We start from the raw sequence: 20576 nt of genomic DNA on the forward strand, positions 1-20576 counted from the left end.
TATTTTAATGTGTTTAATTAGATTATAATTGTTATATTAGGAAATTTGACAAAATTGGTATATTTACTTTAGTCAATTAATAATTAATTAGAATTTAATTAACGTTCATTTAAATTATCAAATCAATATAGGTTAATTGGCGTTAATAGGTTGGGTTATTTAGCTTGAATTATTGTGTTGTATATTTTGAAAATATACTGTTTATTTGCAGGGTTTCTCTGAAAAATGGGTAATACTCATTTTTAAAGGAAATGCTGCCGGATTTTCATTAACAATATAATACTAATTTGCGATAGTTTTTGTACGTATTGTATGTTTGTATTTCTCCGACGATTGATGATTTACGTTATTGTCAGTTTGCACCGCTCCCGGCGTTTTTCTTCCTTTTCATCTTGCGGTTCTGCTCTACAACAAGTAAGTATCGTTGTTTATTGTTTTTTATTTTGTTTAATTAAAGTAGATTAAATAAACTTAAATACAAAATAAAAAAATATTCACACCCAATAAAATCTCACATAGCCGTAGAAAACCCGTCTCGTGTCCTTAAGCAATTGAACGACACGGGATTGTACGTGTGTTTGGTTCGTAAAACTGGTGTCTACGTAATTTGATCACGGAAACAATGCGGTAGAAAAATATTTGGTAGTGTTCCGTCGTATGTTCTATGGGTGGCTATCTAGTATATGTTGCGTAATGCTATTTCCTAACAGAATATGTATTCAGCGTTATTCAGCATATATTTGATAATGCACTTGGAGAACTGCGCCGGAAGGCTGCCAAATATTTTTCTCTGTATTTATGCATATATCGTGATCATATTACGTAGACCCAGTTTTGCGAATGGGATAGGGCCCTACCTTTTTAGCGGTCAATACTATCATTGAGTATTTAACCCACCTAAATGTACGTGCTGCAGAAATAAATTCATATCGCAGTTGGATGTATAGTGGGAGACTGGTCAGAGGGTTGTTGACTGAATGATACATTAATAACGTTAGGGAGTTTTTGAACTTTGCTGTGCAACACCCCTAGTGTATGAGTGGGGTTGAGATTAGATGCCCTTAACTGTTGATGTAGTGGAGTTACATCTCTACACAGACGGGTTTGTGAGTAATTATTACGTCTGGACGCATTATGGTGAGGAAAATAGGAGGGTCGATGTGCCTGTTAATGTTCCACAAGCTGATAACATGCGGGAGCATAAAAATGAAGGTGAGGGTTGCAGTTCAATCCAGAGAATGGTTACTAATGTTGGTGGTCCCGAATTATGGACGGAAGAGCCTCTGAATGCAGAAGCTCAGAAATTTTATATGATGCGCGCGGCCGAAGAACCCATATGGCCGAAGAACCCATATGGCCTCGAGTTACTCTACTGGTCCCGAGAGCTATGCTCACACCGAGTTACCACAATTACACAAATACCTTACCCAGATCAATACTGATGCGCACGCACCTAATGATGCCCATTAGGTAGCATGTTCCAACTAGAAGCCATAATGATAAAACAGTTCGAAATATACGTACAATATATGTTTATATATTAAAATAACAATTTACTTAATAAAGCGGTAAATAGTAAATATAAACTCACTGCTTGCTAATCCACGTGATAACTGGCAAGCAACTAATCCTGGTTCGCCTCTGAAGCACAAGCAGTAGACGAGTCTAGACAAATAAAATAATGACTAAAATAGACCCTAACTCTAGATAGTATTAAACACCACATAAGACTTAACACAATAACAAGTCAGGTAAATCATACGGAGTAACACAATACTCAATTAAATTAAAATGCCATAATGAAAAAGTCCTTTGAGTTCTCGCTTTAAAACCCATTTCAGAAAATATTATTAAATAATAAATTAATTTAAATCTTAAAATAACGGGTTTGCCGAGTTACCGATAACTATCAGGCTAACCTAAATGTCAGGCGATCCAAGTCTAACCTGACTCACAAATTAAACCAAAATTATAAACCATAGTTTATAATTTAAAAATACTCATTTGAAATAAATTAATTTTTTTAAACGGAACTCAATAACTTAAAATCCAAGTAGCCAATAGTCACTATAATTTATTTACTTAAAAATAAATTAGAAAAATGTTTAAATCTTAAAACATCAAATTGACACGTCTAGTCAATAAATCCCATAATTTAATAATTACCCGAGTAATTATAAATTAAAAATATTAGCATCGTTTCCCGATTATATTTATAAAACAATTAAATTTAAAAATCAAATTAATAAATTCTTATCAATTAAGGCAAAACCCATTAGGTTAACAAAGCACAATAAGAATTGAAGTATTAATAGCCCACCATGCAAAATCCATAAACTTGTTGAGTTCAATTGAGAAAGCAAAATAATTTAATGATCTAATAACACATTTAACCATCTTCCTCATAATTCAAACAAACCAAACAGATTCCTTGCTTCAGCTATGCATAGGAAACCCGCAAAAAAAACTTTTGAAACCACCAGTGATGAACATCATAAAATTACCTTAGTTAACATAATTCCCACGAAAATACTCAAGGCCAATAATCAGAAAATTAGCTAATATCAATTGCAACCGAAAACAACAATCTATCCATGGATCTGAGTCGACATCGAATATAAAACGGAACGATGAGATAAATCTCTAACCGAGAGCTTAAACTATTAACGACTAATCATTCCAAGAGATTCAAAATCATGAATATAACAAAATCAAAGCCAAAGAGAATGATAGGAACATGGCAACAACAATTTCAAATAGAGGAAGAATTTAACAAGGAAAACGTTAAAACGGCGGCAACTAATACGAAGAAATTAACGTACCGTTTTTGATTTTGAAACTTAAGAATCGTAAAGAATTAAGTCTACAATTTCTGGGATGAAACGGTTCTGGTTTCGATCTAAAAACGAAAGAGAACGATCCACATTACTGAGGTGTCGATTTAAAACATAAAGAACAAAGCTTACCAATAATTTGCAGCGAAAGAATGAAGTTGGGGATGAATGAATTCAGAATTTTGATAGCACAATTGAAGGGTAGGTTTTGATGGATTTGTAGGAAATGAATTAGGTTAAGAAAAATTAGACAATTATAGGATAGAATCGTAACAAGACAAGGAAGGAAACACGAGCCAAAACAGGCTCTTGGTGCTGCAGCCAGAAATTCACAGGGTCTCGTTCGAGACCCTGCTGGTCTCGAACGAGACCATCCATTTTTTCAAGAGTCTCGTTTGAGACCGCATGGTCTCGAACGAGACACTTCGTGAAATTCAGGTCTCAGACCTGAGTCAACAAACGTGGTTCAACCATTTTGTTGAACCACAAACCAAGAAATTTTTAAACCAAACTTAAAAACAAACTGAATCACAAGTCAAATCGCAAATCGAACCACCAAACCGAAAACGTCCTGAATTATTACCAGAAACCCAACGATAAAATAAATAAAATTTTACGGGGTATTACACAGTTGCAGCGGCGATGCAGCAGATGCAGTATCGGGCCCAAGGAGGTGTACTCCCCACCCCTCTACCCCCGCCTCCACCCACCACTGATGACAGTGTCCCAAATGACAACGACACCACAGACTTATAGTGTCGTGTAGGGTCGATTTAGTATACAGTTTTCAAGTATCATATATATATATATATATATATATATATATATATATATATATATTCAGCGGTTTTATATATTTTGCGTTGTTTACCTTAATTAATTTTTTATTGTATTTAACGGGTTTTAAAATTTAACTAAAATGCCCGAAAAGGGGTAAATTCTGGCTGGTAAGAGGTATTTTTCCGACGGAATTTTTGGATTTAGCGACGGATTTCAAGCCGTCGCTAAAACCCACTTTCTAACTATACCACAAAATTGGCCGTCGCTAATTAGCGGCCGATAAGATCCGTTGCCAAAGTCATTCCCTGTTTGGTGACCGACTTTGACGACATATCTTTTTCGTCGCTAATTGGCGACAGAAAAGTCCGTCGCCAATTTTCTCGTTGCCCGTCGTCAATTGCGTCGGCCAGCGACGCTATTGGCGACATGTCCGTGGGCAAATCCGTCGGGAACTTATCTCCCAACGAATTTCAGCCTTTTAGCGACAGATATTTTTTTAGTAGGGATGGTCTCAGCACATCTTGAGAAGTGCGACCTTGCACTTGGTCTTGCCATCATTTCGTCTTCTCTCAAAGCCATAGCCATCTCATCTAATAACTCGTCACCAATTGCTTCCCTTAGTTATGCCAATAGAAGTTGCTCTCTATCTCTAGTTTTCCTCTTTTTCTTGTGAGAAATCCTTCTGATTGGGACTATAAATTCAAAAAATAAAAAAGATTGAGTTTTGTTTTATAATACTTTGAACGTTAAGATTAAGTCGCTACAAAAGTGAAATGTTGGGATTTATTTTGCCAATACTCTTATTAAAAATGACAATGTTACATCATGAAATAAAAAGGATATACCATATGTAAAGGGAATTAGAACAATTTGCTAGAATAATTATAAAAAGATTGTCTACGTTATAGTTATCCATAAATTTAAAATGTTGTGAGCTCAAGAGCAATATATTTCATATGCAAAAATTGATAATAAAAAACAAATAAAATGTTATCCATATCAATATAAATTAATATGCTATGAGCTCAAGAGAAATATATTTCATATGAAAACATTGATAATAAAAAAACAAGTAAAATGTTATCCATATCAATATAAAATCATTTACTACAGTGATGAAGACTTCATTCCCATTTTTTTATTCAATGCGATAAGTTTCCTTATTTAAGATGACAAATTAATATTTTGAAGTTTTAGATAATTTGGGTTTTAATTTCCAATCCATATATGGCTCACAACTGGGTTGGAAAATTCTATAATATAGTAGTACTAACTAAGAAAATCTTTAAGTTTTAAAAATGTTAAATTTGATTTAAATAAAAAAATCAATTCCAAGCAAAAGGAATAAACCCTAACTCATTAATAAGTATACATAAAACCTTCAATTCTATCCATACACCTAAAGTCCACATCAGCATCTAATCAAGTTTTGACTTAATTATTATACCTACACTTAATTTCTTTATTATTAATTGTTAAATTACTTGATTAAATGATGTGGATTTTACAAAAGAATTAGTTACCCGCATATAGAAAATAATTCTTTTGTATCATTATTCTTATCTCTATTAATATTATGTTTCCAAAAATCATTTTGCTTTATTCCCTTTTATGATTTTTTTTTAACAATCGAATAATCTTTCATTAATAATAAAAAGCAGTTACATGTATAAAAATTCAGAAAGGGTACAACCGTTTCTAATGACCTGACATGGAACAAGATATAAACCTTGATTTGCAGATCGTCTTACAAAACAAAATCAAAATTACATAACCGCTCTAACACATAAGATCCAATCATTTTCTGTCTAACAGAAGACTCACAAACTCTTTATAAAAAATAACAAATCTTTCATATAGAAAGAACAGCAAAACTTTCAAAAAAGAAAGACAATCACTGTAAAATAGTTATAAAAAAAAACTAATATAACCTATAACGATTTCATCTTCAATCTTGAAAGGGCTCGATCCATCTCTGATTTTTTATTTGTATATCTGTTGAAATTGATGCGCCTCGTCGATAGATTTACCAACCAAAATGAAAAAGATGAAAAGGAGTCGGTCATTTATTTAATTCTAAAGCAATAAAAAAGAAATGGCTACCGCCAACGGTAAAAATAAACCATTGACGGTAGCCGAAGCGAAAAACAAAGGAGAAACGCTTGACGTCTAGGGTTTTCTATTTGAGAGCTATTCCCTTTTATGATTAATCTCCATTACATTTGTATATGCAATTTTAGCAAATAATATATAACCATAATTACATTCAAATTAATAAAAATAAGGGCTCTTAATAAAGATACCTAAAACAATATCTGCAAAATTAAATTCCCAAACTGCATGTAGCTAGCTATATCTCAGTGTATCTCAATCTTTACTTTTTTTACTCCAGCGTTAAACACAGTTTCCAACGATTTCGAAAAAACAATATTTGAAACCATTTTAAAAATTGTTTTTTAAATGGTTCAAACAATTTCAAAAAATACAATTTACAACCATTTTTAAAAATCTGTTTCTTAAACTTTAAAAAAAATAGTTTCAAACGATTTTTAAAAATATATTTTGCAACCGTTTCTAAAACAGTTTTTGAAAAACATAATATTTTTATAAATTTATATAATTAAAAAATAACTTTTCAAACCCGGGGTATTTTTTGTAAATAAAGTTAAAAACATACTAATATTTTTGATAAATATTCTAAAATATTTCTAACAATATTTGGACCAGGATTCGATTATTAATAAGTACTTATGATTCTTGACATATAAATTGAAATTACGATAAATTTTTAACCAATCAAATAAAAAGATGAAAAAAATATAAATTTTTATTTTTATTCAATTGAAAATAATGCAATATAAAAAATAAAGGGTTAATTCCAATAAAATATCAAATATTTGGGGGTTTTGTCAGTTATAACCAAATCTTTCAAAATCGGCTCGTTTAGCCTATTTTGGGATATTAGAAACCTTTTCTAACCATTCGTGAATCAAATTAAAAAAAAAATTCATTTGTGAATGTGCTAAACTAGCCGACTTTTTAATTGATTTCACTAAAAAAGTGTCACGATCCCGACTTTTCACCCGAAATCTCGAGCCGAGGCCGGCTAAAAAATGAGAGTGGTTGCTCCGAAATTCGTAGCAAGCCTATAAACATTTACAAATTTTTTGCTTTTAAACAATACTTATATTTGTATAACATATGACCCCATTATAAAACATCAGAGTTAAAATGCATAAACATTTATACAACTACTAGACTACTGCAGACTTTTAGAATATAAAAACTTCTTTTCATATCTTGTACAAATTAACTTCTGAGAAATAAACTTCGAAAGCTTTCCTCAAATTAACCTGCCTTTTTCCTTAAAAATTGGATGAACAACGGGTTCAGTCAAAACTGAACGTGTTCACAATATCACTAATAAATATTACATAAAAAGTAAAAATAAAACCTCTTTATGTAAAATATAATCTTTTACAAACATACTTATAATTCTCTATCTTTTGAACTCACTATAACATATACCTTTTGAAATATTTAAATAAAATATTTTGCAAAACAAACAATCACATCTTTACAGATTCTATAGCTTTTATTTCATATTCATAACCCTTTAACCTCACTCGTCTGACATCGATAGCAAAGCCAATCGATGTAACTTGAACGCCTGACATCGATAGCAAAGTCAACTGATGACATTGATAGCGAAGCCAATTGATGTATCATACACGTCTGACATCGATAGCAAAGCCAACCGATGTATATATACTATTTGTATCATACATATTGCTCTCATATTATTACACCAATCCCGAAAATTTCTACCGAGTTACTAGTGAGATACAGGTCCCAAGAGATACTTACCGAGTTACCTCATATCTAGAGGTGTTATTACTAATACAGGTCCTGAAAGACAGTCGCCGAGTTACCTCGTATCAATACTTATTATTGGGTGTACATTAGTACCCTCTTTCATTTGTTATTTTGATCCTTTCTCAGATCATATCAAACATAACACATCTTATAACGTACATCCAATCATATAACCATAAAGCATTTACATTTTCAAAACATAATACATATAACTTAACAATTCATATAGCCATTAATATATGAAAATACTTGGCTTTATGAATATTGAAAAGCAATAGAGTGTACTCACAACTTGTCTATCCAATTATTTGCTTCTTTAACTTCTTGCATTTGAAATCTCAGACTAGTCGTATCTAAATATCAATTTTTTTAATGTCGGACTACGACTAACTATAAAACTCTTCTTATCTCTTATGTTTATCAAAATCGTATAACTTTGTTAAGTTATACTTCTCGTTTTGAGAAAACACTTATAAGTTAAATCAAATGTCAATTCATTTTATAAACCAATTATAATTTGTATCAATATTTGATTGAACCTTTCGAACGTCCACAACTACGTTTTTCAAGTCCGGTTAAGTTATTTTGGATGTCGGGTTCAAGTTAGGGCGAAACGCCCTTGTCCCGTGTGACAAAATGGTTGTGCGTCCAAACAACATAAGTTGTGCGTTCGCACAACTAGTGTTGTGCGTTACAGCATCAGGACTCAATCCCGAGCTGCTCTAACGCTAATTTTTAACTCCAAAACATTTAAAACACTAAATCAACAATTATTCAACTCAAATCTGCAACATAAACGTTAAACCGGCAGGAATTCGATCGCTTCGATACGGTTAACGTAATTTAATCAATTATAAACTATTTTATAAATAATATATCCAAATCCGTGATTCGTACCTCGCATACATTTGGATTATCAAAGAAATTGGAGTCAGAACAAAAAATTAGGGTTAGAGATGAAGGTTTAGGGTTTTTGGATGTTTGTAACAAAAGGGAAATGAATTTTCCTGTTTTTTTCACGTACAGGGCCTTTTTATAGGCCCTGTAGTCGACTTAGCAAGTGTGCGTTCGCACACTTGGAGTGTGCATTCGCACACCCTTCTTTTTCAGGGTGTCCGTTCGCAAACCTACTATGTGCGTTCACACACTACTCAAAAATTGGCGAATTCAAAATCCCAACGGTCAGTTTATAGATTTACCTCTTCGGAAGGCCTCCGTCAAGTTTCGTCTCGATCAAACAGTTCAATTGAGAGAGATCATTGTTTTATTAAACATTGTCATTGTATAGACAACATTTGCTCACTATCCTTAAAACATCTCGAAAAACGATCTCAAATTATTCTTAATTTGCACACTCATTATGCCACTTCATATGTGATTCATACATATTCATTTCACCTTAAAAATTTACAAAATTCAATTCCGTCAATGATCAAATGGTTGAGTGATGTAATTTTATTTTGTTTCAATGTTTTGCTTATCATATAACCTTTCAATTTTCATAAAATTTCTTAACCCGTGGTCTATATCACTTTGATTTCAATTATTTTGCCTTAAATATAATACGTATCATGTCAAGATTCCGACAATTGACACGTCGTACATCAATGATTGATGTCACAAAAGTACGTAGTTTTACAAAAAGGTTTCAAATATCACATATCATTCAAAATCGGCTAATTTAGCCAATTGACAAATTTTTTGGTTTGATCCACGAATGGCTAGAAAATGTTTCACATATCTCAAAATGAGCTAAACTAGCCCATGTTGAAAGATTTGGTTATAACTGATAAAACTCGCAAACGTTTGGTATTCTATTGGAATTAACCCAAACTGATAAAACTTGCAAACATTTGGTTTTGAAAATATAATTATCTCTAATCAACATGAAAATAAACAACTAATTTGATTTAAATACTATAAGTCATTTTTAACTCAATTAGTAATTAAAAATATTTACCATGATTTATTACCAAATGCTAGATAAAATAAATATTATACCCTTTGAAGTTTTAATTAATTAAGCTAATAAAATTAAAATATAATTATATTATCAAGACTACAATATTCAATTTTATATTTGAATTAGATAATAGTTCTAATTAAAATGGAAACAAACAACTGATTTGATTTATTGTTGTAAATTTGTCACTCTTAACTCAATTAGTAATTAAATAATTCATTACGATTTATTGCCAAATGTTAAATAAGTCAAAAAAATATTGCATACTTTAATTAATTTTAGTATAAAAATATCATAAAAGGAAAGAAACAAGAAAAATAAAAGTTTAATTTAAATAACTTTTAAAAATAGATATGTGGCTCCAACCTGCCTATCCAATCCGGTTCGAATTCACCGGTTTTGCCCGGTTTGAGCGGTTTAATTCAGTCAAAATTGGTTAGACCGAATTCTAAAGACTTAAAAAACTGGACTGCTAGCCGGTAATTGAACCAGTAGAACCGACCGATCCGATATTTAAAACACTGGAGCAAACAGCCGCTTTCTAATCACGAGTGACTAACTATTTTAGTTATTTTAACATAAATTATATCTAAAACTTTTAAATTTATGTCTATATTAAAATTGACATTTAAACTAAACAATAATGAGAAAACCAAACATGTGTCAATACGCGGCGGCCAGTATTGGTGCTGATCTCGTATAAATCTCAGCTTTCTTCTTAACTAAAATCAAGAAATCACACCGCTATCTCTTTCGATTCTTTCATTTCATATCTCATTAAATTATTCTCAATCACAATTCAACTTTTTTTCTTTCCTTTTTTTCTCATTAGTATTTATAACCTTCAGATTAATGGCTCATAATAATAACTCAGATCTTTCAATGATTCTTCCCAGGGTTCTTATCGTCTCCCGGAGAACCCTTCGCAAGAACAAGTTTGTTGATTTTGTCGGTTCGTTTCTGTTCCTTCTCTGTCACCGTATATTTTTTCTGCATGCACCGTATTTTCTTGATGAATCATGCAATTTTTCGTGTTTAATATGGTTATATATGTGATATGATCCGGTTGTAATTTAATTTATTATATGGTTTATTTGGTGTCTGCATGCAAGCTTATTCATATGGTGAGATATTGTAGTGAAAAGAATTTTGTTTGAATTTAGTCATATAATTTGTTAAATTATGTGAAATATAGGCCTTATACTTGATTTAAAAATTGAATGGGAATTGGATATGTAGTGGCGAGATTTAAAAAATGAAGGGATGAGGAAAACTGAGAGAATGAGACAATTATGGAAAAAAATAGTATTAATATGGAAAAGTATAGGTGAACAATCGGAAACAAGAGGTGACTGGCGGTCGGGAGGGTGGTAATAATGCCGAATATTAAGGGGACAACCGGACGCTAGTGAATTAAAAATTGAATCCGGACCGGAAAAAAATCCTGATTCCGCCACCGGTGGTAGCTAGTTCAGACCGGGGAACGGTAATGGAAATGAAAATGGAAATGGATTTGTCTATTTTAGAGACTGATAAAAAAAATGATGGCATTCTTCATAGTAATTATATATGCAAATTGATGTCATTTTTGCTAAATTTAATCTTTTAACAAAAAGAAATAGATAAAAACGGAAAAAAATTGATTTCTTTTTTTACCTGTTTCCAATTCAATGAACAGGGGAATTTCACTTAGATCTTATAGTCAGCTATGGAGCAGTGCCAGTGATAGTTCCTAGAGTAAGTGGAGTTCACATGCTACTCGAAAGCTTCGAGCCTATCCACGGAGTTCTCTTATGTGAAGGTGAAGATATAGATCCGTCGCTTTATGATGCAGAACTTTCAGGTATTTCGCAGGAAGAACTCGACGAAATCAAGAAAGTACACGCAAGCGATACTGCCATCGACAGAGAAAAGGACACAATTGAACTGAGACTTGCGAAATTATGCCTTGAACGAAATATACCGTACTTAGGAATCTGCAGAGGGTCGCAAGTCCTAAATGTAGCCTGCGGCGGTATATTGTACCAAGATGTAGAGAAAGAACTTTCCAAGAAAATACCTGAAGATCACGAAGGAGTTACTCATATTAACTATGACGATTATGATGGGCACCGACACGGGGTGAAGGTTGTGGAGAACACGCCTTTGCATCACTGGTTTAAAGATTCATTGGAAGAAAGTAAAATGGAAATCATGGTTAATAGCTATCATCATCAGGGTGTTAAGAGATTGGCTCAAAGATTTGTGCCGATGGCTTTTGCTCCTGATGGTTTGATTGAAGGGTTTTATGATCCCGACGCGTATAATCCTGAAGAGGGGAAGTTTATCATGGGTCTCCAGTTTCATCCGGAGAGGATGCGACACCATGATTCAGATGAATTTGATTACCCGGGTTGCCCGGCTGCATACAAAGTAAACACGGTTTTCTTATTGCTTTGATGGCGTTCAAGTAATGTAACAATTTGTACACTTTCTTGAACTGAAATGAGAAGGTTTTTTACTGTGCAGGAATTTGTGAAAGCTGTAATTGCATATGAGAAACGGCTTAGTAGCTCAACTAGCAAGCCGAAAGCTCCGAAACTCAATCAGGAACTGGAGATGAAGAGAAAGACGATTGTCAAAAGTTTTTCAGTTGCAAGAAACATGTACAACTCTGGAAGAGGAAGCCCTTTGGGTCAAGAACCTGAACTTCGAATTGGAGCAGAATTTCTCGAGGTATATAATTTATAGTATGTGTGGGATTAGCAATTTAATCCTGAAAAGTCTTGAGATTTTCGACTGCGCATTAGAATTGTAGATTAAGAGTGAGTTATATTGTCATAGTTAGTGAATATTAAGAGGGTCAAATCGCAATATGCTTTATATGTGGGGGAGTAATTTTACTAAATTGTGGAGGGTCATTTCATAAAATTATATTAATTTTCTATACTACGACAATTTTTGGAAGTTGGGGGGAGGCAAGACCCTCTCATGCCTTCCCCTACTTCCGTCACCGGTCATAATGATAAAATTATTCCTTTGCAACGAGATGAAAGTAGCCTCTGTGTCACAAAATAGGGGAAAAGGCTATTATGATGTTTGGTTTAGAAGTCGGGGAATATTGACAGTTAAATAAAAAGCTTTAAAAATGGAGCTATTGGAAGAAGAGTTATCAGCCGTTGGATTTTAACTAACAGCTCCAACAGTTCGCAATAACAAACAACTAAACCAAACATTCCCATAATGTGCTCGACTTTGAGAAGCTAGGAGCGATTCCGGAACAACTAAACAACATTTTGAATAGCCGTTGGATTCGAATAACGCTTGGAATTTAAATGTTAATGAATGCAGGCAAATACGGCATTAAGCTTGCAGCAAGAGAACAGGCTAAAGCAGATGGGCGCAACGGTGAGAAATGCTTCAGTATACAAGGAAAAGTTAAAGATGAATGAAGAGAGGGAGAGAGCTGCAAGGTTTATAATGGGGAAAATGTCAATTGGACAGTTATCTGATCTCATTTCTTTCTATCAAATGATGCAAAGTATATGTTCCGAAGCTTTGGAGAGTAAGATTCAAGACTGCCGAGTAGACGAAGAAGAGCTCTGAGTAGAAGAAGCTCTGAGTTCTACTCGGCTGTACCATGATCTGTAAGTGTGAAATAGAAAATATAAACTCGTTATGTTTCCGGTGAGCAGCCGTTTTTCTTTATTTTATCAATAAGAAGTTGTCACTTGTCAACTAATGAAAAGAAAATTAACAGTTATGATGAAAATTGCCCATCTTGATTGTATAAGGTTGATTATAATAATTCGGCAATTCCAGGATACTAGCCAAAATATAGACAACTTCAGATTCTAAATTCGGGTAATGTGATATACGTAACTCATGTTATAGTCCGAGCGGATAGGCTCTTCAAATGCACACTTAACGTCTCGGGTTCGATTTTGGTCTCAGCACAACTAGCACAAACATCTAATCCCGCTGACCATATGATATCTCAGTGAAAAAAAAAAACACAAACTCATGTCATCAGACCCAGACCTTACACTCAGCTGTTGCTATCCTATCTTCACACTTCCAAATACTATCCACTGCTCAAAACTAGGCATCGAAGGGGCCAATATCAATTTCAATTCCAATTTATTTAGCCTTGTTTTTTAATTTTAATTCATATTATTTTATATTTTTTCTAATTTTTATATTATATTTATTATCCCTAATATAATCGAAAAAAATTCCATTAAAATCTAATAACGTGACACGACCGCATATTAGCTGGTCCAAGCAAGACTCCAACTGAATATCAAACCATTAAATCTTAAAAAACAAACAGACAATAGAGAGACAAAATAGAAGTAAACAAAAAAATATAAGACTAAAATTTAGAAACTATAAGAGAGACTAAAATTGAAGGAGTGCCAAAGAAAATTACTCCAGCACACATGGAATAACACGAAATCTATTACTTGAAGCCAAAACTGCTTGCTGAAATGCATGACATAACTGTAATCCCATGACAATATAATGAGTATAAACAATCAGACAGATCTTTAACCTAATCAATCAGTTGATTTATCATAGCATCCTTTTTTAATAGATTACTTGTATGATAAACATACGAATTAGCGTTAAAATACATAATCGGGGCAACTGCAAACTTTAAAACACAAACTTCCTATCAAAATCCCCTTAAAAACGTTGAGAAACATATTACATGCTAACACAGATCGGCAGGGCATAAAAAACGTGCCTGGTTTTTCATTACAAAATCTCAAGGGACAACCCCAAGCTTCACTGAAAGTAACCTGAACCCGCTCCTTCAGCTCTCCATTCGGCAGCTTATCCTAACTGTGTTTTCTCTATTCATGTTTGCTAAAGACTTGTTACGCTCCTTCCATTCTTAAGTTTTCTTTCTATTTTTTTCTTTTTTTTTTACAATTTTTTTTTTATGTTTTTAATTTTTCTCTAATAAAAAACTATCCTAAATAGCCAAAATCAAACATGCACCTGACTCGACATGTTTGCTTTCCATAAAATAAGGGATTAATTTTAGCTCACACAATTCTTTCATGTACCAAGTGCATTTGGCTTTTCTAGCTTCTATGATGAATGGAAGGAGTGTGGTATCCGTATCTTTGTATCACCTACGGCAGAAAAACACGAAATCTGGATGATTCACCTGAATCAATCTCAACCAGTTGTCCGCCGCCTGTAAAAGAGAATATGCCAATTGTCGTTCACTTCCGCCACTAGGTGTCCACAACGGTGCCTTGAACTTGTATGATGCAAGTCCAAAAACAGGCAACGACAATTTAGGCACCCCATCCATCTCGCTGGGATATGTTAGAACTGGAGATTGAGCAGTTTGTGCACCTGCAAGAGATTAAGTATGATAAGTCAAATGAAGCGAAATTAACACTAGTTCAAGGAGAATGTTCCGTAGTTACTATTAATTATTTCAAAATAATATTGGTCCACACTCGGAAGATTTGATAACATTTCTCGACCGTTTAGTCAAATTCAGCAAGGGACCAGGCTATGATGGACCATCTTCATATTTAAAATCATAAGAACTTGCAGAAAGAGACTAACAGAATAAAATGATAAGAACTTGCTAAGAAAAATCAGAATATGCAAAAATGCCAGCTAGTTTGAGCTGATACCATATCAAGTTCAATATTAACTACTAATCAACTTCTGCACGCGATCCAAGAAACTTATTCATATCCAGGTGATACTACTTTTACAGCTGCGGGTGGAGGGTCATCATAAGTAATATTATTCATTAGTTCTTCCATGTCCTGCAACTTTATCTATGCTGGTGTGACTACACTTGAATATGAAAAGTACTGCAACAACTAAGCAATAAAAAATTTTGTTTTCCTCCAATACAGAAAAAGCAAGGTATACAAGTACACAGCTGCTATCCATGAAAAGAATAAGCTTATTACCTCCCAAAGGTGTGTGAAGAGAATGATATGTCAGAAAGCAGGCTTCCAGGTCTTTTAGCGTAGGTCCTGTTGGTATCCTGTAAATTGGATACCTACAAATTTCCGGCAAACCAATAATTCATAAATGAGTACTAAAATATAGTAACAAAATAGAGCACTGAAAGATGAATACCAGGCCAAAGAAATCCAGCTTGACGGAAGTAGATCATAGCTTCTTAGTGTCTTCAAACCAGGGAAACGTAATGCGAGATCTGAAATCTGCGACACAAAAAGTTTTCAGAAAAAGGGGAAACAGAGAGAAGTCAAGGAAGAAAACATGTTAAAAAGGAAGAATAAATCACCTTGTCAGCCAATGGCTCCCGGCTGTACGGAAGGTCTCTTTCAAGATACTCAAACAGCAAACAACCTTCAGAACTATTAGATTCGCCATCATCACTAGAGAAGTCTTCCTGATGATCTCTAAGTGATAATCCATTCATTCGTACAGGAACTTCATTTCTTAAATGGTGATGATTCCACTGTTCTCTTGAGCCCTTCAGTCCTCTTTCAGGTTCACAGTCACTACTACCATCACTACTTGAATCTCTAAAATCACTATCACTGTCCTCGTGTCTCCTGCCACAATTATAACATTCAAATTCTACATCAAGACAGTTTAAGAACTACTTACAGGTATAAAAAGAGGAAAATAACCAAGTAAGAACTAATCACACGTCTAACAGGAGGAATATAACCAAATACTTAATACAAAGAATATAGATATACAAACATGCAATGTACACCCCTCTGTAATATTTTTAAAAATGAGGGCACAATATAAAGAGGCAAACCATCTAAAAGCAAACTTCCATCAACATAGACGATGTGAGATTGATATTCTAAAGAGGGAGAGAAGGTGGGGCATTGAAGTTGCCCATCTGATCCCAATATTATTATGTACAAAGGAGCCTCGTCAAATTAATTGCTAAATACACTGCTCAGCCATTTAAGTAGTAGGAAGCAAACTTTCTGTAAACCATCAGCACATGCAGTACTATGGAGCCTATTATTGGAGAAGGCATCAAAATCATTTTGAGGTATGATTCAACAACTTAAAGATCCATCCGCCGCAGAGTCGTCAGTAAGACACATGGCTTTTTATAATGTGCTTGAGATATTTTTATATGGTGAAAGGAAAGAAAAGAGGAACTGAACACTAAGACTCCAATCTACAAAATAGAAATACGATGTGCTTGAAATTAATTCCAAAATTGAAGCGTGAACTTGCACATAAAATATATATAATTTCTTGATTAAAAAACTACCCTAACCAAATTAGGCTGGTACCGCGTAGTTTTCTTCAACCAATATCTCACAGAATTGAGAGTGGAACTAATAATATTCTTAATTCACCACAGCGTTATTTTAGGGTGTAACGCCTTTAAATAGAATCAAGGTAAACACTGAATGTCATCAATTAAAAAGAAATCGCAGACCAACCAGCAAATTCAATGACAATTAAAAAATATAATCAAGTAAAAATAATGGAGGTAAAGAAACCCAGAAAGATCCTCCCTGAATAAACCTCATTTACTATAAAATATACTATATCTATTATGACTTATGGCATCAGCTAAAATCATAATTATGTTCCATGTCTCAGGATCGTTGACGACTCAAACCAAGTGTATTAATCCTAAATAAAATGCAGAAAAGCTATATTTAGGAAGAAAGATAGCTTTAAATGCATGCAAAGAATATTTATCCATCTTAAAGTGACAATTATGTTCCATATCACAAAATCGGTGACATCCCAAACAAAGTGTCATAATTATATATAACGAATGCAATACAGCTATATTTTAGAAGAAAAGATAGCATCAATTGCACACGTTCACGAGAAAAATGATTAACAAAGACATGTTAAAATATCCGATGTTTAACAACAATGGTTATGACTAAAAGAAAAGAAAATATAGTCTCAGTTAGTTATAATGTACTTATTATCTTCATAAAAGCTTATAAAGAACAACAAACAAAGCAAGAACATAACTTTTGAGAGCCAGGATATTGTTAAAAGCAAACATAATCAAGCATTTTACAGAAAATAATCATGAAAACGTTATCGCATCAAATACCACGACATCATGAACAAAGGCATAAAGGTTTCCATGTCACACTAATGCCTATGCTTTTCTTTCTGCATATACCAATTCCGAATTGAAAAGGACACGAAAATGCATAATTTTGCAAACATGTCAAATAATTCTGCAAACATGTCAAATGAAGTGAGCTAAAAGGAAAATAAATAATCAACAGTACAAAACACGTTAAACAAAAACAAAAATTTAACAATAATACTATCTAACTCTAAATAATTTACCTGGACTTAACACAAGTTTTCATAGACTCCCCATAAATTTGAATACCAGATAGATAAGGAACATAATACTGAACAACAGAATCACTGTCATTCAAAATAACAGGCACACCAGCACCATAAGCACTCCATTCTTTAAAAGAATCCCATAAATCACTTAATTCAAAATACGGCTGATATTCCACATCACAAGTTCTCCATCCCCGCACTGTAGTCTGCAACAACAACACCAAAATAAAACCAATTAAAATCAATTTAAAAAATTATAATCAAATTCATGTAAACCAATTTTTTTTTTCAATTTAATCTTTAATTTTGTTACCGTTATAAGTTCAAAAATAAAAAAAGAAATAAACCTTAGACAGATACTGAGCCGGAACCGAAGGTGTAATCGACTCTAAAAACCGTTCTAAATTACTCAACGGAGAAACCACCGGTTCAACAACCGGTTTAGCAGAATCGGTCAAGTTTCCCGCCTCTCTATCCAAAAACGCCGATTTTTCAGATTTCTCAACTCTCGTCGGCGATTGAGTCGCCACCGTCGCCGGCGTGACATCGCTCTGAGCTCGACGGAGTTGATCATTATGCTGATTCTTATAATGATGATTATTAAAGCTTCTCCGTCCGTTACCTGACCGATAAAACCGGTCATCTCCGGTACGACCGCGGCCGCTAAATTGCAATCCGGTACCTAACATCTCTAAAAAGAACTATATAATCCTGCGAAACGCAGCGTTTTAATGGTGAAAAGTCAACGAAATGCAAGTTAAAAAAACTTCGTTATGAGATCGGAGAGAGTTATAAAACCCTGAAAATGGAGAAGACGGATCTAATCTCAGTGAGGGGCAAAATGGTAAATAAATTTAATGAGGGAAAAACAAAGGAGAGATGGGCAAAAAAAGGAGGGCTTTTGTGTGTAAAAATGGATGGGTTTTTTTTTTAGAAGACAGAGGCAGAGCAGAGAGAAGGAAGAAATAATGATAATTATTTTAGTAAAATAAAATAAGATAGTACCAAAATTATTGGTACTTTAAGACAGGAGAAAATAATAATAATAATAATAATATTAAAAATGGATAAAATATTTTGGTTTTAATGAAGGGGTAGCCATATTTGACACGAATTGCCTCACACCCATCTTTGTTTTTTGAAATGACGGTTTTGCCCATGTAATTAATGGATTTTTAATAATTTGTTATTACAATGGGGTCCATCCCGATGTGGTAGGTCACTTTATTATTTTCGGTGTTTCAAATTATAGATCATGTTTAATTTTTTAAAAAAATTAACTATAATAAATGTACGTAATTATCCTAAAATATATTAATTACTTCGTATTTTAATATAAAACAAATGTCATATTTAATACTAATATAAAATGCACCAACAAAAAAAACAAGTCATCAATTTATGAAATCTTTAAAAATAGTAGATTTTAGTCAATTTGATTATTTATATAATTAATGTATTCGTTCAAATTAAGACAGAGAAAATATGTATAAAGAGTTCGGGTCGAAAATAAATTTTAGGTTCTCTATCATATTTTATTTGGTAATATTTTATTTATGTATTGTTAGAAAGTATTGATAAAAATAATTTTATTTTCTAAAAGTATAATTCTTTTTGATATTATTAACAAATTTAATTTTAATGAAGAATGAATGAACGTTAAAAAAAATGAAGGGTAAACTTTCAATTACTTTATAGGGGTGAAGAGTGTTAAAAATGGAGGATGTGGGGGTAATATTGTAGTTGGGAATTGCATAATTAGAGGGGAATTAGCTAAATTTGGTTAAAATAAAATAAAATATCTTAAAGATGGGTTTTGATTGGAGGGATTTTTGGATTTGGGATTTGGGTTTGGTGATTAATGGAGTGAGTGAGGGAGAGGAGTGAGAGAATCTGTTGACACGTATCAGTCTCTGATTTTGTTACACGTGTGCGGTGGATTTTGAAAAGAGAAAGAAAGGACGTTGTCTTTTTCTTTTCTTATTGTCTCAAGACAATTAATTGACTTTCCTTCTCAAGTTTAATCGTTCAAAGTTTTTAAATTTTTCAGATTTTTATCTTTATATTTTTAAAATCATTAATTTTTATAGGCTTAATTTCTTAAAAAACCCCCACCTTGCACTTTTTCTTCGTTTATACCCTGACCTTGTAAAAACACCATTTGTACCCAATTTTGGGTTTTTATGTTTCATCCCTACCCAAAAGTATTAAATTGTACTCTTTTCATTTGGAAAAGAGTTCAAAACATACTTTTTTCTATTTTAAAAAACACAAATAAATCCTTAAACTTAAAAAATTATCAAATACATCCAAATAATTAATTAATTTTTTAATTTTATAAAACAATACAAAAATAAAAAAAATATTATTTTTAATTTTTTTCGGAAATTTTTTTAAAAAAAATTGAAAAAAAATTCGAAAATATTTTTGAAAAAAATTAAAAAAAATTATTATTTATTTTTAATTTTTTTAAAAAAAAATGATATTTTTGTACTATTAATAATATCAATATCTAATTAGTATATAAATTAAAAATAAAGGATTGTTTTAAACTCTTTTTCAAATGAAAAGAGTACAATTTAATGCTTTTGGGTAGAGATGAAACATAAAAACTCAAAATTGGGTACAAATGGTGTTTTTACAAGGTCAGGGTATAAACGAAAAAAAAGTGCAAGATGGGGTTTTTTAAGGAATTAACCCATTTTTATACTATTTTTTAATTTGAAATTATAATAATTATATAAATTGAAATTTTCTCATATTTATTTGAACATAAGCTATTATGTTTATTAAATTTACACCATTCATTATAAAATATCATTCAT

General features: G+C 32.6%; 2 protein-coding genes across 2 annotated transcripts; one reads left to right on the top strand and one right to left on the bottom strand.

Annotated features, from left to right (window-relative positions):
* Nucleotides 1-10102: 10102 nt before the first annotated feature.
* LOC126671841 (putative glutamine amidotransferase GAT1_2.1) lies at nucleotides 10103-13211 on the top strand. Its single transcript, XM_050365645.2, has 4 exons — nucleotides 10103-10405; nucleotides 11132-11865; nucleotides 11962-12168; nucleotides 12784-13211. Exons 1-4 carry the CDS (start codon nucleotides 10306-10308, stop codon nucleotides 13036-13038), a joined length of 1296 nt encoding a protein of 431 aa, XP_050221602.1. The 5' UTR covers nucleotides 10103-10305; the 3' UTR covers nucleotides 13039-13211.
* A 770-nt stretch (nucleotides 13212-13981) lies between these two features.
* On the bottom strand, nucleotides 13982-18735 carry LOC126674009 (uncharacterized). Its single transcript, XM_050368359.2, has 6 exons — nucleotides 18099-18735; nucleotides 17746-17957; nucleotides 15725-15998; nucleotides 15556-15641; nucleotides 15384-15475; nucleotides 13982-14805 (listed from the first exon to the last, which is right to left on the bottom strand). Exons 1-6 carry the CDS (start codon nucleotides 18438-18440, stop codon nucleotides 14573-14575), a joined length of 1239 nt encoding a protein of 412 aa, XP_050224316.1. The 5' UTR covers nucleotides 18441-18735; the 3' UTR covers nucleotides 13982-14572.
* Nucleotides 18736-20576: the final 1841 nt, after the last annotated feature.

Source organism: Mercurialis annua, linkage group LG3 (assembly GCF_937616625.2).
Source record: "Mercurialis annua linkage group LG3, ddMerAnnu1.2, whole genome shotgun sequence".
Classification (NCBI taxonomy): domain Eukaryota; kingdom Viridiplantae; phylum Streptophyta; class Magnoliopsida; order Malpighiales; family Euphorbiaceae; genus Mercurialis; species Mercurialis annua.